At 41.3% G+C, this 25682-nt stretch overlaps 1 protein-coding gene across 5 annotated transcripts in view; it reads left to right on the top strand.

Moving 5' to 3' along the window:
* The window catches only part of CHDH (choline dehydrogenase), a 69182-nt gene that overhangs the window by 25633 nt on the left and 17867 nt on the right, over window positions 1-25682 (top strand). For 2 of the 5 annotated variants that reach the window (XR_005601139.1, XM_039546613.1), the window contains exons 1-8: window positions 1313-1410; window positions 4970-5799; window positions 6137-6288; window positions 13582-13711; window positions 19332-19466; window positions 20488-20630; window positions 21342-21444; window positions 22159-22603. Coding sequence is in view for 1 of the 5 variants with exons in the window: in XM_039546613.1 (XP_039402547.1) it covers window positions 5040-5799; window positions 6137-6288; window positions 13582-13711; window positions 19332-19466; window positions 20488-20630; window positions 21342-21444; window positions 22159-22577 (1842 nt within the window). In the remaining 4 variants the exon portion in view is untranslated. Of the gene's footprint in view, window positions 1-1110; window positions 1192-1312; window positions 1411-1727; window positions 1872-4969; window positions 5800-6136; window positions 6289-13581; window positions 13712-19331; window positions 19467-20487; window positions 20631-21341; window positions 21445-22158; window positions 22604-25682 lie in introns of those variants that run through there. The other 3 variants (XR_005601142.1, XR_005601140.1, XR_005601141.1) reach the window with 3 other exon arrangements.

Raw genomic sequence — 25682 nt, 5'->3', positions numbered from 1 at the left:
TGATTTATCTGTATTACATTGTGCCTATATGCTGTATTCTACAATGTCTTTGTTGGGGAGAAGATGGATAATCCAGTGATTAGAGCACTAACCTAGGACTTGTGAGCATCAAGTCCCTGCTCTGCCACACACTACCTGGATGACCATGGGCAGGTCACTTTAGGGCAGTGTTTCTGAACCATTCTAGACTACTGTACCCTTTCAGAAGTCTGATTTGTCCTGTGTATCCCAAGTTTCACCTCATTTAACTTGCTACGTGCTTACAACATCAGACATAAAATACAAAAGTGTCACAGCACACTGTTACTGAAAAAATTGATTTATTATTTTTACCATATAATTATAAAATAAATAAATTGGAATAGAAATATTCGGTGTATTAACAAGTCATTGTATGAAATTTTAGTTTTACTGACTTTGCTAGTGCTTTTTATGTAGCCTGTTGTAAAAGTAGGCAAATATCTAGATGAGCTGATGTACGTGCTGGAATCCTGTGTACCCCCAAACCACTGATTTAGGGAACAAAGGCACAGAGAGGCTATCTGTAAAAAGGGGGTAATGGCACTTCCCTATCTCACAGGGACGTTGTGAGGCTAAACACATTAAAGATTTGAGGAACCACTACAGTGATCCTTGTGTGAGTACCATAGACGGCTGTGTATGAAGTTTTGCCCACCTTAAACTTTACGATTCAGCATTTCTATGCCATTTTGCAGCCAGAAAAGTGAAACAGCAGCAGGCTGGCAAGGACAACAGACAAATCTGGGCTTAAACTGCAGGACACGCTTCAGCATGAGCTTTCGTGGGTGAATACCGGAAGAAGTGGGTATTCACCCACGAAAGCTCATGCTGCAAAACGTCTGTTAGTCTATAAGGTACCACAGGATTCTTCGCTGCTTCTACAGAACCAGACTAACAGGGCTACCCCTCTGATAGTAATCAGAGAAGCGGTGGCTTTCACCTGCTGTAAAGTTACAAAGAAGTAAAGCTGGGCACTGACAAGACTGTTTGGTTTTCCGGGCAAGTCAATAGCCTTGTTCCAGGGAAATGTTTGAACAGTTCCCCACGCCCCGTGCAGGTGCAGCCCGGCCCCGGCCTCCCAGACAGCGACAGGTCAGGAAGTCACAGCTCAGGAGAGAGGCAGTCACCGGGCTCAGCTGTAACTGGAGCCCGAACTGCTCTGCAGCGCGTGTAAGCACCTCCAGCCCCAGCACAGGCCCCCGGGAGCGGGGCCAGCCCGGCCCCAGCCTATAACTGGGACAGGGACGGGCCAGGAGCCCGCCCCCCTTGTCTCCGGCTGCCCTTTGGATGGTCCAAAGGCCAGTCAGCAGCGTCCCGCTGCCCAAAGCTCCGGCGGGGAGTCGAGCGGGGCCGTGGCCGGTGGCGCTGAGGAGCCGGGCTCGCTGCCCCGTGAGTGCGGCTGGGGCCTGAGGCGGGAGACTCATGTGCCGCGGGGGGAGACTGGGGCAGGGAAGGCGGCGGCTGGGGACCGGGAGCCCCGGCACGCGCTCGCCTCGCCCCCCACTCGTGCCGAGCCTCAGCCAGGCTCGCGCGAGGTGCTGGAAAGGCTCCGGGGGGAGGAAACTTCCCTCAGCTTCATTCCCTACCCGCCCTGTTTGCGGACACCCGGAGCCCGCGGGCGGCCCGAACAGAGGCGCTTCATTGGGTTCAACCTGCCTCGTGGCCGCGTCGTTCCTTCACTGGCCTACATGAGGGGTTTCCCCTTCCCCGCTGCTCTGGGCCCCTCCTGCTGCTGCAGCCCTTCTGCAAAGGGGCCGTAATGGCTCTGCTGCAGCTTCGTGAAACTTACACGCGTCTACGTGATAGCTACTCGTTTTACAGGGCCGTCTTGTCGTTTGTGCTGGCTGAAGGTAAAGGCTCCCCAGAAGCAAATGGAACTAGGCCGATTTTCACCAGCTTGTTGGGAGACTGGCCCATAGGTTTACTTTATATTAAAAGGTTTCTCTATTGCATGTGTCACTTGCTTATGGACCCTCATCTGGGTAGGTTTGAACACAGGCTTTTAAATACTGCAGAAACACTTTAAATGGAAGGATCCTCCCATCCGTCCTTAAACAAATTAACTTCCTTTACTAGCAAAGTTGCAGAGAAAATTATCTAAAATGTTTCCATAGACGTTCACTTAGTTGTGTTTAATGTCTCACCCTTAGGTTGGAATGGAAAAAGAAAGGCAAGTCATAACCACTAGATATTGCTATTAATGGAAGCATTGCAAGAGTGAAGATAAATATCTAGGAAGGTACTTTAGAGATGAATCACAGTAAAACAGTATCCGTGTTCTAACAAATCTTTGGTGAAAGTGGGTGAACTTTACATAATAAACCACTGAGAACCTTCTTCTGACTCTAGCAAAATATTAAAGGAATTTATTTTCAACAATAATAAAGATCTCAGTATGCCTCTCCTATATAGTCCAATACAGGTATAAGGAGATTTGGGTCATCCCCCCCAAACGTGCACAAACACAACTAGGAATTTGTATGGCATTCTATTTGAGGGATTAACAGGATAAAAGCAATGAGAACTGTATACACTGGATTTAGATTAAGAATCATGGGACTTTCCCCATGCTCACACTGGCCCTCAGATTCATTTGAATGCCTTGGCCTCAGTCTGTAAGTTGCTATCTCACTTCTAACTTGACCTTTCTGGTGTCATAGTTCATTTTCTCTCGCCAGGGATTTCCAACAGTGACTATCCCTTATTTAAGAAACTTGCAGTGTCTAAAAGAAAACAGGTCTAGTTTCAATACAGAAAGCAAAACAAACATACAAAAACATGAAATGTAAGGTGAATTTAAACTCTGTTAAACTAACAGTGAAACCTGTACTAGAGATCACTCTTTGTATTCAGCCAGTTTCCCTAAGGGTCTCTGCCCAAAAACATCCCCTGAGAAAAGGAGTACAACTTTGCTCCACCTCTTAGTAACAAATATATATTGGTTCCTTGAGCAGTTATTTAAAGCAGGTTTAATCCTACTACAACCCTCCCCCCCCACCACCACTGATAATGGGGCATATAGCTTATTTAGAGTTTTGTATAACAGTGAAACTTCATTGTATGAAAATGATTTGACCCCTTACTCATCCAAGAGCAGGTTATACAAGAATAGTGTGTTATCAGCTGCAGTTAGTTTTTCAGGAGGTATTTGTTTAGCCCTTTCAGTTGGACACTATATTCTCTGAAACCAGACTCTCCACAGGTTTTGAGGTGTTGAATTGGATTCTCCCTGGTTAGGGTTAGACCTCGAGCTCCACCTTTTGTATTGTTGCTGAGGAAGCATCAGTGACCATCTATAACTAAATGGTTCTGGAAGATTGCATCTGGTTCTAGCTTCCCAGGAAGTAGCATTCTCTGTTTTGAAATAGAGGTTTAATTCTTCCCTGGCTTCTCTTTGGTCACCCATTACTGGAGACTCCTTACAAACATGTGTTAGAGACTACCCTAATTACACATATAAACTGGTGATGGAGATGAGATTGACCAGCCAGGGTAGTCAAAATAAAGCCAAAACTGTTAATTTCAGTTTCATGCCTCTTTCCTCAAGGCCAGTTTTATTAATAAACAGAAGATATAAAAGAGGTCAGAGTAATACAAAACACTGGATAGCAGAGGCTGTTCCACTTTCTACAAGTTAGGCTGGGACAAAACATACCCTTTCCCCCTTCTTAGCCCTTTGTGACTACTCCAGGCCACCTGCTTCAACAAGCTTATCCCCAATCCTCATCTTTCTCAAAGTGACTCTCATGCATTCTTTTAAATAGTCTCCAGCAGGCAGTCACATGTCTGATCAGCTGACCTATCTCCATCATGTATCCTGCCTGGAGACTACAGCTCTCAGAATCTTCCATTCTCCACGGATTTACTCCTGTAACATGTACTGGCCATATCTGTAATTACATGTTAGTATTCTGTTACAAACCTCCTGTCTTAAGAGACTTACATAAATTCTCCTCAGATATACTACACACAGTTCCAATCTAACTATCTCAAAAAGCTATGGATTGTCAGTATCTTTGGTAGTTGAAATCAGGTTTCACTGTTATACCTGTAAATTATACATAGCACAAGACCCTGGGCTGACCTAACAGCAGCTATAATAAGCATAATTCTCCTCCTTTACATTGGTGTAAATCTGATGTACAGCTTTGCTGACTCATACTCTTTATCATGAGTCTCTCAATATTTAGTGTTTTTCTTAAATTCCCAGATGATGGAGGCATGTGATTAGGCAAAGAAAAAACACCTACAATTTTATTATTCTCATGACTTTTGAACATTTGGGATTAGTAATACTGGGAGTAATGGAATTACATTGATCTAAAACTGGTGTGACCAAAGGAGATTGTGGCATACTGTTTCTTGCCAACCTCCCCTGTTCTCTGTGGCTATTCCATCCTGTTTTGTAACATCTGCAAGAGCAGGCCAGTCTTCCTATGGTTTTCAGACCCCTATTAAATACTAGGGCTACATTATATCCGTATATATCTACATGGACTGGGCACTAGAGTGGGAATCAAGACACCTGGATTCCATTCTAGGTTCAGTTATTGCCTAGCTTGTGTCCTTTAGCAAATCACTTCTCTGTGCCTCAATTCCCCCTAGGCAAACTGGGAGTAGTTATGCTTAGCTACCTCTCAAAATGTTAATAAAAACAGATAAGCTTTATGAATAAACTAACAAATGTCGGTGGACTGTATATAATGCAAAAAACTATGCTAATCAACTGGCATTAAACTGCTTGCATATAAAGAATAAAGCAGCATGTTGCAATAAAATAAATGTTTATTGTCATGCTGGCACTGCAGTTATCTTTTTGGATAGCCATATAATTAATGTTGATTGCCAGCTTTGCTTTAAAATGATGCATCAAAAGTTTAGGTCACGTGTTATGATTGAACTAGATACATCATAATACATTTTAATTAAGATCTTTTTTGTGTTCTAGGACAAGATATTTGATACTGCATTTTATGGGACAAGCAATTCTTAAAAGGAGAAGACACATATAGGAAAGGATGTCTCATTTAATTAAAGGAGTTAAAAAATGTTATGGTCCTTCTGTCAGTCAAATGCACAAAGTAACAGGATTTCCATTTAAAACACCCACACTCAAAAGCTTACTACCCTATAGTGGGCAACAATTAAAAACTTCACGTACATTCTCTAAACGTAGTTCTGAAAAGGCAGACTCTTATAGTTACATCATAGTGGGAGCTGGATCAGCAGGGTGTGTATTAAGCAGCCGATTGACTGAAGATCCCCTTAGTACTGTTTTACTTTTGGAAGCAGGCCCTAAAGACACCTTTCTAGGTAGTAAAAGATTAATGTGGAAGATTCATATGCCTGCTGCATTAACCTATAATCTTTGTGATGAAAAATATAATTGGAATTACCACACAACACCACAAAAGCACATGGATAATCGAATTATGTACTGGCCCAGAGGTAGAGTGTGGGGTGGCTCCTCATCTCTCAATGCTATGGTGTACATTCGGGGGCACGCAGAAGACTACAATCGATGGCATAGAGAAGGTGCTGTGGGATGGGACTATGAATTTTGCTTGCCTTATTTTAAGAAGGCACAGACTCATGAGCTGGGTCCTAACCTGTACAGAGGTGGGACTGGACCATTGCATGTGTCAAGAGGAAAGACGAACCATCCGCTTCATCATGCATTCCTGGACGCAGCCCAGCAGGCTGGCTATTCTTTCACAGATGATATGAATGGTTACCAACAAGAAGGATTTGGCTGGATGGATATGACTATACACAAAGGTAAACTTTAAAGAGTTACTTTGGGAGTGTATGTATCTAACCTATAAATGGTATTTAAGGGTCAATCTATTTTCCATTGAATTCAATGGAAGTATTTTCATTGACTTCAGAACAGATGTCTTCCTTTAGAAAGGAGAGAGGATTTCATAATGCTGCTATCAACTGTTTGCATTCATTCCTTTAGTCCTTAAATTTAAAGCTGCTTCTTCTGAACTGTAAATGTGGCACCCCACTGTAATTTCTATATAGGAAGAAAGACAAGAAAATGCCTTGAAAATGAAGGAGCATGAACTATTTTGATGCTTGCAGATGTTAAATGAAAACTTATATTTTGTAGGTCAAAGATGGAGCACAGCTAGTGCTTACCTTCACCCTGCCATAACACGCCCAAACTTGTCCACAGAAGATAGAACACTTGTAACAAAAATTTTGTTTCAAGGGACAAAAGCCATAGGGGTTGAGTTTGTCAAGAATGGGCAAAGGAAAAAGGTAAGAATTTTTATTTCCCTTCCTGAACGAATTGGATCAAAGAAAAATAAGCTTTATTTAACAATAGAAACTAAGACTGACACAGCCTTTTTGTACAAAAATTCCACTTTTCAGCTGTAATACTGTAGCTCAAAAACACTAATCTGTTTCAAGAATATGATTCTTTGTTAAATAGTTATGTTAGAAAATATATTTCCTTTGTATCATTTCAGACATCAGTATATTCTCTGTGCTGAAAGAGGGGATGGATGATATGAGTGTAGAAAGGAAAAGGCTATGCTTGAGGTTTGAAATTGGAATCTACTCTGTAGTCATGCACAGTTACAGTGTGTTCGCTATTGTACTGAATTACTAATGTGCTGGAAAAACAATTTAGGAAAATCTGTTAAAACTGAGTATCTCCTATGGAGTCTGAATAGCTCAGGGGATAGATAATGGAACATAGAGTCATTCTTTGTTGTCATTTTGAATCCAGTTAAGGCTAGTAATGACTAACTACTATAAGGCACATTCTCAGCCACAGAATAGACATACCCTAACTGTTTTATTGCTATTTGGTGGCCTATATGAAATGGGTTTGTAATTTCACTCCAACCTCCGCTGAACAGGCATCCGCATCACAGAAACTGTCACAACCAGGGGGACATGCACTGGCAGTCTCAGCACATAAGCCAAGAATGGAATGGGAGTCAGGACTAAAATGGTCTTTGACATTAGGTCAGGATTGAGGAATATTAGCAAAACAATGAGTAACTGCCATTACTACTTAGTTTTTCCATGGATAAACAGAAAACTTCAGTTTCTGGGGCTTTCAATTCAGTACCTTTCATAAGAAAAGAAGTACTCTCAGTGAGGGCTTATCTATATAGTGAGGTAATGCGCTCTAGGACAGTGCTTCTCAAAGTCGGGCTGCCGCTTGTTCAGGGAAAGCCCCTGGCAGTCCGGGCTGGTTTGTTTACCTGCCGCATCCGCAGGTTCGGCTGATCGTGGCTCCCACTGGCCGTTGTTCGCTGCTTCAGGCCAATGGGGGTTGTGGGAAGGGCAGCCAGCACATCCCTTGGCCTGCGCCGCTTCCCACAGCCCCCATTGGCCTGGAGCGGCGAACCGCGGCCAGTGGGAGCTGCGATCGGCCGAACCTACAGATGTGACAGGTAAACAAACTGGCCCGGCCCGCCAGGGGCTCTCTCTGAACAAGCGGCAGTCCGACTTTGAGAAGCACTGCTCTAGGAGGTATGATTTCTAAAGCGGACTAACGTACTGTGCATTATTTAGTCTGCATAGACCCTGCTGGTGCATACTAAAGGTTCCTTAGTGCGCTTTAATGTAGTACTGTTTCAGATAGCACTATGTTAAAGCACACCAGCAAGGTCTACGCAGACCAATTAATACACAACACATTAGTGCACTTTAGAAATCACTCCTCCATAGATTGCATTACCCCACCATGTAGACAAACCCTTACTCTTCCCTTTTGAATATTACACCTGATTATTACATATATAAGTAGGTAATTGCCTGAGATGGATTCAGATATTATTTTAAAGTTCTAATAACAAAGGTGAAATGTTGCAATAATAATACACCAAAGGAGAGGAGAGCATAAATCTTGACAATTTGAGTTCACTGAACATAAGAATGGCCATACTGGGTCAGACCAAAGGTCCATCTAGCCCAGTATTCTGTCTTCCGACAGTGGCCAATGCCAGGTTCCCCACAGGGAATGAACAGAACAGGTAATCATCAAGTGATCCATTCCCTGTCACCCATTCCCAGCTTCTGGCAAACAGAGGCTAGGGACACCATCGCTGCCCATCCTGGCTAATAGCCATTGATGGATCTAGCCTCCATGAATTTATCTAATTCTTTTTTGAACCCTGTTATAGTTTTGGCCTGAGGGATAGCTCAGTGGTTTGAGCATTGGCCTGCTAAATCCAGGCTTGTAAGTTCAATCCTTGAGAGGGCCATTTCGGGATCTGGGGAAAAAATCTATCTAGGGATTGGTTTAGACTAGATGACCTCCTGAGGTCCCTTCCAACTCTGATATTCTATTAACATTCTCTAGCAAGGAGTTCCACAGGTTGACTGGATTGTGTGAAAAAATACTTCCTTTTGTTTGTTTTAAATCTATTGCCCCCTTAGTCGTCTCTCTTCCAAGCTGAAAAGTCCCAGTCTTATTAATCTCTCCTCATACAGCAGCCGTTCCATACCCCTGATAATTTTTGTTGTCCTTTTCTGAACCTTTTCCAATTCCAATACATCTTTTTTGAGATGGGGAGAACACATCTGAATGCAGTATTCAAGATGTGGACATACCATGGATTTATAGAGAGGCAATATGATATTTTCTGTCTTATTATATATCCCTTTCTTAATGATTTCCAATGTTCTGTTTGCTTTTTTGACTGCTGCTGTGCATTGAGGGGATGTTTTCAGAAATCTATCCACAATGACTCCAAGATCTCTTTCTTGAGAAGTAACAGCCATCCCAAACCCCATCATTCTATATGTACAGCTGGGACCATGTTCTCCAATGTGCAATCACCTCACACATATCAACACCAAACTTCATCTGCCACTTTGTTGCCCAGTCACCCAGTTTTGAGAGATCCTCCCATAACCCTTCACAGTCTGCCTGGGACTCAACTGTCTTGAGTAGTTCTGCATCATCTGCAAACTGACAACCTACCACCCACCCCTCCTTCCAGATCATTTACGAATATGTTAAACATGTCTGGGCCCAGTACAGACCCCTGAGGGACACCACTATTTACCTCTCTCCATCCCAAAAACCGACCATCCATTCCTACCTCTCGCTTCCCATCCTCCAGCCAGTCACCAGTGCAAGAGAGAACCCTCCCTCCCATCCCTTGACTGCCCACTTTGCCCAAGGGACCTTGTCAAAGGCTCTCTGAAAATCCAAATACACTATATTCACTGGAGCCCCCCGTCCCCATGCCCGTTGACCCCCCTCAAAGAATTCTAGTAGATTGGTGAGCCATGATTTCCTCCCACAAAAATCATGTTGACTATTCCCCAACAAACCATGCTCATCCACGTGTCTGACAATCCCACTCTCCACCATAGCTTCAACCAGCTTGCCCGGCATTGAAGTCAGGCCCACCGGCCTGCAACTGCCGGGGTCACCTCTTTCAAAAATCGGCATCACACTCCAGCCACCGGGCACAGAAGCTGATCCAAATGATAGGCTACAGACAACAGTGAGTCGTCCTGCAGTGTCACACCTGAGTTCCCCCAGAACTCCCAGGCAAATACCATCTGGCCCCACTGACCCACCACTGTTCAGTCTATCAACCTGTTCCAAAACCCCATCCAAAGACACCTTAATCTGGGACAGCTCCCCAGACCCGCACCCAAATAGAATGGTTCAGGCCCAGGAATCTCCCCCACATCCTCAACCATGAAGACAAATGCAAATAATTCATCCAGCTTCCCCAGGTTGTGCTCCCCCAGCTTCCCAAACGTCTGAAGTACATTATACCCACAGGAATCAATATGCAGAGAGAGTGTTGGGTGACTGAACATCTGCTAAATGTTAAAAGATAATATAAATAAACTATTCTTTGATCTGCTAAAGCACAGAACATGTCTATTCTTTTCTAAGCCAATTAGAATGATGCTTTCCATTAATAATGCAGGGCAAAAGTTGCAGAATTCTCATTAACTTTGATGGGAGCCCCATGTGTGTCTGAGAGGAGAAGTTGGCCAGAAACAGCACCTATCACTTTACTGAGCAATTTACTTACATGAACATGAATAATTTTTCATTATTATAGAGAAGGTGTTGTGATGAGAACAATGGCACAGGACAAGTGTACTTTTATTAGTTTTGGCCCTGAAAATAAAGTACTAGATACAGGAACATCATGTGTACCGTGTATAAATATTGATATGATTTGGTGAGCTAGTTGAGCACATGATGGGTATCAGGAGACCTGGAAGCTATTCCCATCTCTGCCACTGATTTCCTGTGTGACCTTGGAAAAATCACTTAATCCCTCTGCCTCGGTTCAGCATCTAAGTGAGTGCAAGAAATTGTTTTCTCTCTCTCTCCTCAGTTATTATATATTTTTAATGTATTAGGGCCAAATGTGCTTTTTAAAACTTCAGCTACACAAGTCTTATTCAATATCTTTTCTTACATGCTCCTGGAAAGAGAGCTCTCTGATTCCTCTGTCATTCTAGCACAGAGACTGGTTTTTATTTTCTGCCATTTCTAATTCAAGTGCAAGGGCTCTAGAAAAATTCATGCATTTGGGAAAACTAAATTGGGATCTGTATGACAGTTTCAAAATTTAACTTTCAGCTTGATTTCATTAAAAGTAAAAGCTTGCAAGAGTAAAGGTGACCTATTAAGGGCAAAGAAATATGATTCTTGCTTTATGATGCATTAAAAAAGACACCACAGTTCACCCCCCCACACACACTTTTTTAACATTAGAAATTCAAGTCTTGTCTCCCCTGTTTTCTTCTGGGAGATTATAAGGATGACAGGAGAACTAATAGTTTTCTGACATCAGAGAAATTATGCAAGGAAGCCTGATAGAGAAGAGAAATGATTTTTATAGACTATTTAATATTCTGTGTTATATTTGTTTTTAGTTAATAACTATTGAAAACAAACAGTTAGGGAAAACTATTTGATTGTTGATGTTTCCTCAGTCTTCCCTTTTAAGTGAAGATTTAGGGCCTGATCCAAAGCACATTAAAGTCCAAAATATCCCCATTGATTTTAGTAGACATTGGATATGGCCAGTTATTTAAGAAGTCCTGCAGCAAAAACAAAAACAAAGAAGATGGCCTTGATAGGCCTGGTATTTTTTAGGTAAAAAAAAAAATCAAGCAAACAAAGAATATTTAAGGGGGTTGGGAATGCTTTCAGGCTTTTTTAATATATCAAACTATATATGTGTGTGTACATATATAAGGGACCAACTTGATTGTTTTTCCTCTGAGGTCACCTTTAAATGCACTACATGACTATATACAACGTGAATTACGAGCTATGAATGTTTATGCAGCAGGGTTGAAGTGGGTATAAACTCAAGTCCTGGGATGATTTGAACCCATGACCTAGAGCAGAGATAAGAGTACTCATTTGGAAATAGTGTGATTTGAAACAAGCCCCATTTTCATTAGGAAATAAAAATGTGAACCCCTACTTCATTACACAGTGACTCACTGATGATTCTCTGGAACTATTTTTGTGTAAATTGTGCAATGCACCTTAGAGATTTTGCATAGTTGTTGTTTTATGAACCAGTTCAATAAACCTGAATGTTGTGTGTATTAGTTCTACTGTACTAGGCAATTGTCCAGGGCAGAAAAATACAAGAGGGAGCAAAATGTCACCACTGAGTGTGCCAGCAGTAACATCAGATGAGTAATGTGAAAACAATTAATAAAAATCAAACTTTTTGTAAGTTTTGTTTTGTTCTATCAGTCAGAAAGGATATAGGAATAGTGAAAGTAAATGGTACTTAGCATACTGGTATTCCCTGTATATATGAAGGAAAAATCAAGTCAGTCATTTTTAGAGGACTACAGAACCATGCTTAAAATGCCACAGCTAAAATTAAAGTGAAGACACACTGTAGAGTCTTACATTCTACAAAAGTAAACACTGGGCTTAAATTCTAGTGTCTGCAGATGAGCAATACAAGAGCTGCCTTCTTGAGCTCTTTCATGGCATTTGCTTTGCAAGTTATGAAAGGATGTTCAGAGATGCAACACTTGCCAATTGCTCAATGTATGCTCAGTGATGCTAGATGAGATGTATTACAGTACATTGAGCACCAGTGCAGTGTTAATTTTACAACATTCTTTAGCTCAAACAAGGAGGAGGAGTAGCTTTAGGATTTGTATCAGATTTAAATAGCCTTTGTTTCTTCTTCCCTATGTGAATACACCCCTATTTGTCGCTTTACATGTATTTCATGTAATCTAGTCACTTTTAAGATTCTTGAACATTTTCTTTCCTAACCTTCCCACTATGCAAAAGTTTGAATTTATTTAAGATGTTATCAACCATCTTCCCCAATGTTTATAGCACTTTCTCTGGCCCTAAGATCTCAAATATCTAAGGGCAAAATTCTACTCTTGCTATTTTGAACCTTAGGAGAGTGCTGGACATGTGGAGAGTTCCTGGGCCATTTTGTTAGTAGAAGGCAGGATGATTTCAAGGGTCATGGGGAGAAATGTGCTCTGTAGCAAACCTTAACGGTCTTTTAAACAGACTGAGCTCCCCCTAAGCACCTGCTGCCAAAGGCAGAATTTCTAACCTTGCCTGGAGATCAGTCCCCTTGGAGACATGGTTTCCTGTTGGACACATTCACGGCTTCCCTGTCTAACAATGAAGAGAGTGATAAACCAGACTCGGAGTTCTGCCTAGTTGCTGACTGGATGTGATGGAGATGAGGAAAGGAAGAGCAGCCTACACCTTTTCTCCAACCCCTCATGAGATAGGGCAGGATTTTGCTCTAAATCTGCAGTGCTAATCTGACAACAAGAGAAAACAAATGAATATCATCCATGAAGTTTATGGGTGGAAAGAGTCAGAGAGCAGATGCTGAAGATGTTAGATAATAAATGTCCACCCACTAGGTACTGATGAGATAAATAGGTCTGAGGACCTCAGCTGAGAGATGCACATTCTTTAGGCTGTTTAATGAAAAAACTCCCATACAAAACAATGTATGTATACATACATATAGGGGCTCCCTGCTCTAGCTCATAGCTCTGTGGGGCAGGGGAAGTGGGGAATCCATGAGACCACAAGGGCTGTGAAACCAAAAATTAGCCTCAGCTGAACTGAGGATGTGACAATGCTTGAAGAGAGACTTTGTTGAGCTAACATATTACAGAATGCCTCTGAGTGTAAAGTCTGTTTCAGATTTTTTAATTTATTAATTTAATTAGTGAAAATGGAACAGGCTCTGGCTGTTTTCTCTGTTCTGGAAAGAACAGTGCAAGTGTACTGCCAATCATGTTATCTGATAAATTGAATGCTGGTGTACCCTACAGTCTTAATAGATTACAAAACTTAGTTCAGTTCACATTGTGTTCCAATGTGACATCTTAGTTATTTCCGTCCACAGAAACTTATACCAAGCAAGGTGAGCAAAACATCTGGAATAATAAAGATGGATGCTGGTATGATTCCAAAGAAACAGAGTATCTTTTTAAAACAAACAAACAAAAAAAGCTCTTGGAAATATTGGTTGTGGTCTAAAATCAAACCTGTAATAATCTTTAAAATTTATTTTTAATTTTCAGGCTCTTGCCAGTGAGGAAGTGATTTTAAGTGGAGGTGCCATAAATTCCCCACAGCTGCTTATGTTGTCTGGGGTTGGAGATGCAGATGACCTCAAAAAATTAGGGATTCCTGTTGTTTGTCACCTTCCTGGTAATCTTTTTATTGGTTTTATCTTTCACCGCCCTAAGGGTCCGATCCAGAGCCCATTGAAGTCATTGGAATGACTCCCATTAACTTCAGTGGCCTTTAGATCAGGCTCTATGGACCCAAACCAACTACCATTATAGTCAATGGAAAGACTCCCATTGACTTTACTGGAAGTTACAAAAACCTCTTTTATACATTGCACCTCTCCATGTAATGGTGTCCAATATCCATTCCTTTCTGAACTATGCCCGTAGATAACTTATTTTAAAGCAAAGAAGCTGTATGTATCACTGATCATTTTTAAATTAGAGCTATACATTCTCTTTGATCCACAGCAGATTGCCTACCGATAGTAATAAGAGTTTTATATAAAGATGTAGGGTAGAACATGGTCCTTATGTAATAATTAAACTTTTCTAGCTAAAAGTTATCATTGCACTCAGAAATTATGCCTACCACTTTTAGGACCAGATCTATTTCTGCCATTTGTTTATATGGCTACTTGCATGCTCCATTTTCCTGTGTGTGCTCAAGCAAATTAAACACACAATTGCATACCTAGCTTATTTGAAAATCTTACTCAAATTATCATTGTTAAGGTCTAAGAATCAACACACCCTGAGGAATAACGTGGGGAGTTTGTGCAGAATGCAAGGAAAATCTGCCATGTGGCCTGAATAAATACCTTAAATTAAGCATGTGGCAATTCTCCAAAAAGGGCCATATTTTTGGAATTTAATATGACCACCCTACACATACCCACATCGTATGTACTTTGAAAGCTTATTTAATGAATGTTTAGTTGAAGTGTGATGTGGAGCTGCCAACTGGTGCCGTAAGCCTGTAGATGAGGTGAAACAATGATACCCACAATGAGAGAGTGTCATTTTTTATACAGTTCCAGAAAACTGTAACATGACTATGACAACGTTTTGTACTGTGTACGTTAACTTCAATACCTAATTGTGTTTATTGATCAAAGCTACCAAATAACAACCCCTGAATAGGGGCCTCCTAGTAGGGGGTCTAAATCCGCTGCCCTGGGCTATTTCCTACCACTATCCCTTCAGTTTGGAGCATGGGCCCTGTAGTCCAGTTCACTGGGGTGTCTTGCCTCCAGTAGAACCCCCTTTGTGGACCTTAGGTGGTGCCCTGCCATAGTCCCAGGCTCTTTTGGGGAGGACAAACCCCACAATGTCTCTGTACTTTAGTCAGTTCAGTTGCCAGAGGCTCCTAGGTCTCCTCCACAGTCTCCCTCATCCAGGGAGACAGTATTTACTCTCTGGTGACTGCCTTGGCTGACAGGCTAGTAACCCTTCCTCTCAGGTAGGGTGGCAGTTAACTCCTACCTCTTTGCTAGCCAGCACTGAACTGAGCCAGGCTCTCACCTTTTCTCCTTCCTCCAGGCCTGGCATTGGCTGAAAGTATAATGGGGCGTGGCTAGCTAGGCCCAACAGCTCTCTTTAACTTTTGCCGTGCTGGCAGGTAGTTTCTCCGCTTCATCACAGTCCAGAATTGATTTACCATGAAAAAGTACTTGAGAAAATAAATGCCTGTCACCTACAATGAACGCTGTCTAAATTCTCGCCTGGTGTCTTTTAAAACTTTATCTTGTGATGTCCGACCAATACCAAGTGACACTAATATTGTTCTCATTCAGGTGATTCCATTTTGGACTGTTTTCAGCCACAAGCTTGCAACAAAAAAGAGAACCTGCCGAGCAGTTGCATATTCACCTATTATGGATGCCAAACCAGCTGACGTGGCCACAGTCTATACTACTATGCTGAAATGTCAGCAACTGTAGGACAGCAGCCCTCCATTCAGATCATGGATCAGCAGCTGTGTGCTGTAGCTTAGCAAGTGAAATGGACTCTCCAAATGAACTTGGTATCAATGTGATTCACCTGGATGGTTTTCACACCCTGTGCTGTTTTATTGCATGTATTACGAAATTTTCGGAGACGCAGGATTGCTAAACCTTCTTGTTGATACTGATGTGTGTGCTGCTTGTAATGCAGATCAAATGCTTGCTGCTAGGCAATTCAGCTGTTCTCTATGGGTATGTCTACACTGCAATTAAAAACCTGCTGCTGGCCTGCATCAGCTGACTCAGGCTAAGGGGCTGTTAAATTGTAGTGTAGATGTTTGGGCTCAGGCTGGGGCCAAGCTCAGACACCCTCCCCACTTTTCAGGTCCCAAAGCGCGGGCTCCAGACCGAGCCAGAATGTCTGCACCACAATTAAACAAACCCTTAGCCTGAGCCCAGTCAAGTGGGTGTTTAATTGCATAGGGTATAGACATACCCCTATGGCTTGGCTCTAGCATTAGAGGCCCTGAGTGCTCCGAAACTTTATTCATTTGTTAAATTGTGTGAGGAGGAAGGAGGTCCTCATGTAATCCCAGCATTTGTCTGGCATATGTTGGCTCCCACTGAAAAGGTGTCTGAGTCTGAAGACTCAACTCTCCCTACAACATGTCATTAAAGAGCTTGTTGGTGCTGTAATTTAGCATGTGCTATCACTATTGAAGGACTTTCAGATATGGGGGTATGCCCAGTCTCCTACATTCAAGGTCTGGGATCATTTTCACCAGGTTATGTAGACACTACATCTAAATGTCCATGCATAGTGAGTGTGTGATTGGAAACTTCACATGACACAGCACGTCATGCTTCTTTACTGCAAACAGAGCCAGCTACACCAGATGGCTATCAATCTACATTTTTGGTATGTTAAAATTTCCCTGAAGTAGTATACACTGCCTTTGAATCTGGGGGGAATTTGCTGTATGTCAGACTTCTGGTTTTTTCAGTGGAATATGGAGTGACATGGGAACAGGGAAAACTGTCCTCAAAGACTCAAAGGGCAGTAGTGGGATTGTAATACTGACAAGAAAGAAGCCAGCTCTTGTCAGATGGACACTCATATGACATGTCCTGAGTGAATATGCAAACTCTATGAGAGAAAGAAGTGGCCTAATGAGAAGTAGTGAAGACTAAGTTCACAAACAAGTCCTTGCCTTTGCACTGAAAAGGAATGAAAAGCATTTTACAGTTCTTACCAACCATGTAATCAGCAATATGACAAACCCATTTGACCCTGAGTCACGTCCAGAGATGCTTATCACCATATCTAGTGGATTCCATGTACCATCAGATGTACAAGAGTCTCTACTGAAAATAGCGGATGTTGGTGAAGAACAAATGGAGAGATTTGTGAGCGGTGCACTTGATTCTGATTGGACACGTAACTTCTTCGGCCCAGTTAAGAAATCTGGCACCAAATGTTTGTTGACATGATCAAGAAGACTAAATTTAAGACTGCCCATGGAGGGATTATCACAGCAGCTATCAGTCCATAAATTGTTTTCTGCAGAGCCCTGTCCTTAGCAAGATGCAAAGATGCTGTTTCAATTTCTTAGTCACCAACTAGGACCTGTGCCTATGTTCCTCTTCCATGCTGATGGAACATTGAGAAGAACAGACAAAGTAGAATTAGGGCATTAGCGGGAAGCTCAAGCTGAAAGGATCCATGAACTAACAGCATGTGACAAAGAAACCACAGGGTATATCAGAGATGCCATGGCTGGTCATACAAATGATGGCTGGAGACAAATTCCACACTTTCAGTGAATTGGCTGCTGAGTACCTGAGGAAGGTCCTAAAAGGAATTGACAAAGATAATTCTGTAACGGAAGTCTTTGACAGATAATGACAACAGTAACTCTGTGAAAACTGCAGAAAAACAGTGCCAGACAGGATCTCCCGTTGGATGCAAGAAATACCAGGCGATTGGTGGATGTCTGTGCCTCCATGGAAGAAGTTTCTAAATGTGGCATCCAACAAGCATTCATTTGTAAAATTCCTCTGTGAATATATGGTTCAAAGTGAACCTGAGGGTGTAGGCGCACACCCAACACAAATACTCCTTCTTGCTGAGTCTGACGTAGAAAAGTCCATCATCATCAGCAGCAGACGTGAAGGTGTTGAAGAAACCCAAGACTTGTACAGTACTCAAGAGGAAGCTGTATGGGCCAATATATAGCTTTTGGGTCTCTTTGTGTGAAAGGAACTATAGGAATAGGTCACTTGATATAGATGTTTTGGTACTTGCTGTTCACTACTTTCCGAAAGTGGAACATATAGATAACGTGGATTGAAATAGGCAACATTACCAACACAACTGACAAGTGTTGCTTCATACCTGTATATGCAATTTATGATGCACTCACTCCTGCCTTTTGCAACATACTTCCTGCTGTATACGTATTAATAGGATGGGGCTGCGTGTCATTCTTGTTTGATATTCAGGAAAAAAATCTGTATTTAATGTCAAAACAAAGGTTCAGAGATCTTGCCAAATCAGGATAGAGTGATGGACAAGTTGTAATTTCTGCAGCAAGGAAGTTGATAGCACTGCTGTATGATGAGAGCAAGAAAGATTGTGTCAAAAGAGCAACGTAGCAAACAAAGATTTGCATGTCTTTGCAGATAGGTAAACCAGATACTGGATCATCATTGCAACATGGATGGAAAAATGTGGATAATGAACTACTTCCTGGATTCTTCAAGGGACAATGGCATCTGAGGTTCCAGAAAAGCTTATTTGAGCCTTTATCGGTAGGGATCACAGAAAAATCAACTGTGTCTGTAGTTAGAACAATGTTCCCTGCACAGAACTGTGTACCCACCAAGGCAATGAAGATTGTGGTCACCCACACACTCTCAACAGAGATCATAATGACAAACACGATGATGATGATGTTGACTTAGAAATGTCACCAACGTTACTACATTTCAATGATACCTGTACAAATTATTAGACTTTGTTTTACCCTGTAGATCAGGGGTAGGCAACCTATCGCACACATGCCGAAGGCGGCAAGCGAGCTGATTTTCACTGGCACTCACACTGCCCGGGTCCTGGCCACCGGTTTGGGGGGCTCTGCATTTTAATTTAATTTTAAGTGAAGCTTCTTAAAATTTTAAAAACCTTATTTACTTTACATACAACAATAGTTTAGTGATATTATAGACTTATAGAAAGAGACCGTCTAAAAATGTTAAAACGTATTACTGGCCCACGAAACCTTAAATTAGAGTGAATAAATGAAGACTCAGCACACCACTTCTGAAAGGTTGCCGACCCCTTCTTTAGATTGTTCTTGTGATGCATGGAGGTCACAAAGAAATTCCGTTGTATGTCTTGAAATAATACATAGCCACTAAACTAACAGAAACAAATGCACATATTTCAAAGTGGTCATTTTAATGTGTTGATGCTGTTATTGTTTATCCCCCTTTCTGTGGTAATGGCACCACTTGACAGCTCTACATTATATCTCATCTTAAAGTAGACATCATAAAATGATATATGATGTGAGTGTGTGTGGACAGGGTACATTAACTTGATCAAATCGGTGGTGTCTGCTGCTTACCTAAATGGGCTGGACTAGGCCCAGGGTCCATGGTGTTTGCCACCACTGCCTTTGTAAGAGCTTATTTCAGTTTCCATTCAGGGTAGTTTATAGAGGAAAATGTACTTGCTTGTATATAACATTTACAGTTTGCCTGTATGTAATTTCTTCTTCTTCTTCTTCTTCTTCTTTTTTTTGGTATCAGGGGTAGGCCAGAATCTTCAAGAGCATTTAGAAGTGTACATACAGCAGAAGTGCACCAAACCTATTACTCTCTACAAAGCACAAAAGCCTGTTAACATGGCAAAGATTGGTTTAGAATGGCTTTGGAAATTTACAGGTATGAAAAAAATGTGAAACTGTCCCACTGTTCAGTTCTATAGGATTACCAAATTTGGCTTTTAGCTGAATTATATATGTCAGAAGCCCAGAGTGTCTTTCCGATGAAGCTTTATTACCACCAATTTATTACCACCAAATGGGGGGCAGACTGTGCAGTTTCCTTAGCTTTAATCTGCTTTGTTTTTTCCAAATTAGAATTTATTTTAACAAATGTAATGTTTTTTGTAACAAATGAGGTTGAGCTGCACTTTTTTTGGTAGCATTTATTTTCCTGCCCTTAAGTTCGACAGGGAATGTTTGCATGTTGCTAAATGTTTGCATTTATGTCTAACTTTCATTTTGGGTTATGTTCCAAACTTAAATCTGTGGGCCACTGAGAAAAGCTACTGTAAAAAGTGAAGTCAGAAAATGATGTATTGGGGTGGCACAGAGGTTTAAAGAGATGCTGTACAGCAGTGTGGAGGGGAAGCAGGGTCTGCAGGTGGGTGTCAGGGGGCAGGGAGTGGGCAGAGCCTTTGCTCTACCCGCTCTAGGCACCTGGCGCATCTGGGAGCATGCACTGCACTGAGTATCAAGCTGCCACAGTTTATTCTCTCCCTCAACCAGCGGACACTTCCAGGAACAATCTCCCACCTAAGCTGCTTCAGAAGCATTGCAACAGTGCACTGTCCTTCGTATTAAGCAAACTGTAACATCCCATTCTAGCCCAAAATAAATGGAGAATATTTAGGAAGCTGGAGACACCTTAGGATTTTGTTGAAGTCAAACACATTTTATATTTATTTAGTGATAAACATGATGAAAATAATGTATATTGCACAAGTTATAAGTTAATTGCATATGCATTTGCACCCCTCACAGTTTCACTATCTTTGATTGACATAATTATGTGCATTGCACAAGTGGAAAGGTGTATGGGGCATGGAGAAATGGTTCGGAAACAAGGATTTTAAAAATACACATTTTTCTTACATTTTGAATATTTTAGAATTTTTCTTTCTTTCTTCCTCAATCTCTAGGGGATGGAGCTACTGCCCACTTAGAATCTGGTGGGTTTATTAGAAGTCGGCCAGATGTTCCTCATCCAGACATTCAGTTCCATTTTCTTCCTTCTCAGGTGATTGATCATGGACGTGTTGCTTCCAAGCTGGAAGCTTATCAGGTCAGTGGTTCAAGGACACAAATTAGCAATGTCCTGAATTAGCAAAGAGATTTACAGTTTATTGGAAACATTAATACTAGTACAGTGATCAAGTTACAGATTGTTCAGTATTGTGTAAAAGATGTGACTTAATTGCTTATATTGCAAAAATATTTACATGTTATTTGTTGCTGGTGCCAAAATAATTTTACTCTTTATCTTTGGAAAAATACGCAATAAGTTTATTAGGGGTTATGAACCTGATTCTGTGTCATTGTCATCAGTAGTGCATGATCAAGTTCTATATTATAATATTTTGTTTTCCCTTTAACTCCTTTGTAATTTCTCTTTTTGTTGTATCAATATGTAATGTAGATTCAAAAGTCTGTAGTTCATACTGTGAAACTGTCACTATACACATCTGTTTTCTTTGGCTGGTTTTTATTTCATGATGATAGTAATTTGGTCATCTGCACTGAACTGTCAGCTACTGCTAAACTGAAATAATATTTGTTTGTTGTTGTATTATAAATAGTTTATTTCCTGTGCTGTGCGTGTAACCAAAAAACATAAGAAAAAATGTTCATATTGTGGCCTCCTTTTTCATTCTCCCTTTTCTATATTTTATATTTGGGTACTCTGTAAGAAGACACCATGTTTTTAAAAATTGCATTGGACTCTGAAGTCTGTCTAGATGGAATTTTGTCATGCAGTGTGTTGGGGCTATTGCAGGTTCATGTTGGACCTATGAGGAGCGCAAGCGTGGGCTGGCTAAAGCTGAAAAGTACAGATCCAAGGGACCATCCTGTGATTGAACCAAACTACTTGTCAACGGGTAAATGCCTGGTATCTATATTGAGTTGGTCTCATTCAGTTCCTTCCCCCTTGCTCCAAGGAGAAGTGATCTACTGCCTGCCCATATCACTAGCAAATTACTCCCCACTTGACACCATCTCAACTGTGCTGGTTGGCACATTGGTATTATTATTACTATTTATGTTGTGATAGCTCAGAGGAGCCCCAGTTAATGACCAGAATGCTATTTTGCTGGGTGCTGTACAAACACTGAAAAAGACCGTCCCTGCCACAAAAAGCTTCCAGTCTAAGTGGGATGCAGTCAAGCATCTGCCTGTTCCCCGCCCCTTCCAGTTCACCCCATACCCACCTGTGCAAGAGGGGGAGTAAAGGCCACCACACACCTTGCTTGCCTCTCCCACTCAGCTGGTGATCACATAGCCCATACCCTCCTTATTCCCGTGCATCATTTTTATTCATCGTACTCTCCTGTACAAGTATGTAGGACAAGTGACAATTTTGCCCACAGTGGAAAAAAGTTCCCATTGTTTTTTCTTTCAGTAACAAGTTGAGAGCCTTTATATTATATATAAGCTTCCTTCCCCTTTAATTTTGCTGCCTTTTCCTTTTCTTGGTATAGCACCTGTCCTGTACTAGCACTATTATGCTGCTGTTTGTTTGTTTGAATTATGCACAGGGAAGTATTTCTAACCAGTGTGTGTATTTACAGTCTCTTTGTTTCCTCTCTGTACAGAAACAGATGTGTGGGAATTTCGTCAGTGTGTCAAGTTATCCAGAGAAATTTTTGCTCAGAAAGCTTTTGAAAAATTCCGTGGTCCTGAAATTCAGCCAGGAAGTCATGTACAGTCTGACAAAGAAATAGATGCTTTCATAAGACAGAAGGCTGATAGTGCTTATCATCCTTCTTGTACATGTAAAATGGGGCAGCCGTCTGATACCACTGCTGTGGTTGATCCTCAGACCAAAGTAATTGGGGTTGAAAACCTGAGAGTCGTAGATGCCTCAATAATGCCAAGTGTGGTCAGTGGAAATTTGAATGCCCCAACCATCATGATAGCAGAAAAAGCTGCTGATATAATCAAGGGGTTCCCATCACTCAGTGAGAAAAATGTTCCTGTGTATAAACCTCAAACCTTGGAAACTCAGCGATGAACAAAATGCCCACGCCTATTTTCCAGGTGAGTTTTTGCCCACATATGGAAATCTTACATTGGACTTTGCCAAGAGAATAAATGTATTGCTACAAAAAATTACAGGTAGGTATTAATCCACTACCTCTCCAATATTAAGAAGGCTGTAGCAGTCATTTAAAAAAAAATCCAAGTTGTTTGCAGTAACTATTCATTTTAGTCAAGCATTTGGGTGATGACCAGTTTTTGTAATGTAGTTTGAAGTTTATGCTGAAGAAGGTTAGTTCTGCCTTACAAAAAAGAGAGGCAATCATGTGAGCCATCAAGGAGTTCAGGACCTGTATGGCTGAGCGTGAGATGGTAGAAGTGGATGTTTGCTGCTTTGCATAGAACAGTAAGACACTTAAAACGGCTTCTATGCTTGGGCTAACAGAGATGTTGTCAGAGGCCTCAATGGAGCCATAATCCTAGCAAGTGATGTAAGGGTTGCCTTTTATGTTGAATCTCACTTAGTAGTCTTTGCATGCATGGTTATCCTTGATAATAGTTAATAAGCAAGATCCCCATCCTGAAGAATCTTCTATGCATACTTAACTTTCTGGACTGCGTGTAAAGTGAAGCATCTGTGAAAGTCTTTGCAGTATCAGGCCCCAAAATAGTGAACACTCACATTAATGCGGAGAAAGGAATTTGTAACATTTCATAATTTCTTTTCTATATAATCTTGCAGAGGCAATACACAGTTTACAACACATCACCATCAAGACTTTTACTTTCTACTTGAGTAGTTCTTGATTTTAATGGTCTGTTTATGGAGTAAGGTACTACTCAGCATAAGCAACAGTATTTCTGTCAGGCCCCAGGTAATTTCAACATAGCTATAAATGTCAACTTCATTTATTGGTGTTTGCATAATCATTTATAGTAACGTGGGTAATGTATTGTGGAGGTACTGATCACAGCTCCATTGTTAAGGTTGAGTTGAGTTTTAAACTTAAATGCATATGTATAGTATTCGGGTAATGGTATAATCAAATTAAAAAGATATCCATATTTGATATACAGTTTGGCTTAATAGCCTCTATAAAAACAGAAACAGCTGATTATTTAAAATCTCTATAGTGGTGACAAACTCTCCATGTTCTTTGTATTTAACTTAATAAAATTCAGTGAATAACTTAATTTGTTTTGGTTGCGTAATGCAAAATGGAAACGTGCCTTGTTTCACTACTGTATGTTTAAGGGGGCCATGAAAGGTGATTGCACAACTGTAAATGATGGAACATACTTTAAGACCTAGATTGTTACTAAAGTGTAAACTTGGTTTATTTTTTTAAAAAATTACCTGCTGTCTAGAGAGATCTTTTACCATATCAGATAGATGCTTGTCTGCCCCTGTTCAGTTAACTTGAACATCTTGGCTCATTTACTTTAAGAAAGAATAGATACATCTTGGCTCTACTGCTTTGATAACATTTGCCTAATGGCCAGACTTTGTTCTGGGTGTTTGCTGAGAAAAATCCTTGACAGATATCCATCAGTGGCCCTTTCTTGAGTGTGTTCTAATAGCTTTTCAGATATCATTAAAGTTCACAGGAAGTACAGGCCCCTGCATTGTGACGAGATGTTGCAAAGTAATATGGAAATCCCCATAGAACGGAATAGTGAATGGAGTAGAAACAGGATGGAAATCTCAATCTTTCTTTTCCCCACCACTAGTAGCAGAGGAGCGAGGGAAATAATCTTTATTCTAGCCTGCACCTGCACTCCTTACTCCTACAAATTTGAATGGGAATTTTTGCCATTCAGCCTCAGCCCTATATAGCTTGTGCATTTTTTTTAAAAAGTCATTTAAATCTTGTCTTATACTTTGATTCTTTTTAAATCTGCATGATGTTTAATGTAAACAAGGAAATGTGCATAATCCTTGCATAATCTGTCATTGTGACAATTAAACTCCTGTGCAAGTTTTTACTATTATGCTGTTTTACTTGCATAACCATCTTAATCATAGTCATGGTTTAATAGACAAGTTTCTGTAGCAGATTTCTCTATTGCCTATTTTCATAAAATAAGCTATTTAGAAATGGGAACATGTCACAACTAAAACAGCATATAGATTCAGGTTAGAATGGCTGCAGAGCACAACTAATATTAGTTCAAAGAATAAGGTTAAAACGTTTAGCATTCATAATTAAGTTCCCGTATAGAAAATGTCTGTTGTCTGGATATGCCGGAAGGAGGAGTGGAGACACCAGAGGTGGTTTAGTTAGGCTGCAAGTTAATTCCCAAACATCAGGGAGTACCCGGCAGATAAAAGTGTACAGTGCAGGTAATTCCATAATCATTTACATATGCTGGGGGCATGGGGAAGTTGCTGTCAGCTCTTCCCCTTTACTCCTCCTGGTCTACAGCCAGTCTGCTCCTGGGTCCTCATGACCCCCTCCCACTTGAATGAGGGTTGGGGGGAGAGTTGGCTCCTTGCCATACCCGTCATAAGAATCCTGAAACCCAATCTTCCCCCTATTTCCCCTCCTTTAAAACCTTTACCAAGGAGAACCATGGACCTTCCCAATGGAGTATCTGCACTGGACATCTGCCCCATACTGAGCTGCGACATCATAGCCTAACCCCCCATTTTCACTTGGTACAACTGAGCCCCCAATACACTGTGGGGAAGGCAAAAAAAAACCTCACCCTGACCAATCTGGAGATGAAGGAAAAAATTCCTTCCCTGCCCCCCTGAGAAAGGAGCAAGTAATGCCCACAGTGTATCATGACAAAACCTGGTGTTTAACTGCTATCTTGTGGGGGCGGGGGGGAGGAGTGTTGCACCACCTGGCCCAAGTAAAAGAGGGCTTTTATAGCACCAGCATGGATCTAAATAGTCTCCCCTTTCTTCCAGTCACCTACGGGAGAGGGGGAAATGGGTTAATAGCCTCAAGCTGATCTGGTCTGAAGCTGCTGCAGCTCTCTAGCTATCTAGCCCTTAAAGGTACCACACATCTTTTCCTACAAGCTGGACAATGGCCCCTACCCGCTTAATGTGCGGTGAGATCATTTCTAGGATTCCTGTGCTAGTTTTAAAAAAGACCTAAAACATTAATAGCAGAAGAATGTGGATTTA

Source organism: Mauremys reevesii, linkage group 7, assembly GCF_016161935.1.
Source record: "Mauremys reevesii isolate NIE-2019 linkage group 7, ASM1616193v1, whole genome shotgun sequence".
NCBI lineage: Eukaryota > Metazoa > Chordata > Testudines > Geoemydidae > Mauremys > Mauremys reevesii.
Note: the sequence above shows the minus strand (reverse complement) of the source record. Positions and strands in the feature narration are given on the sequence as shown.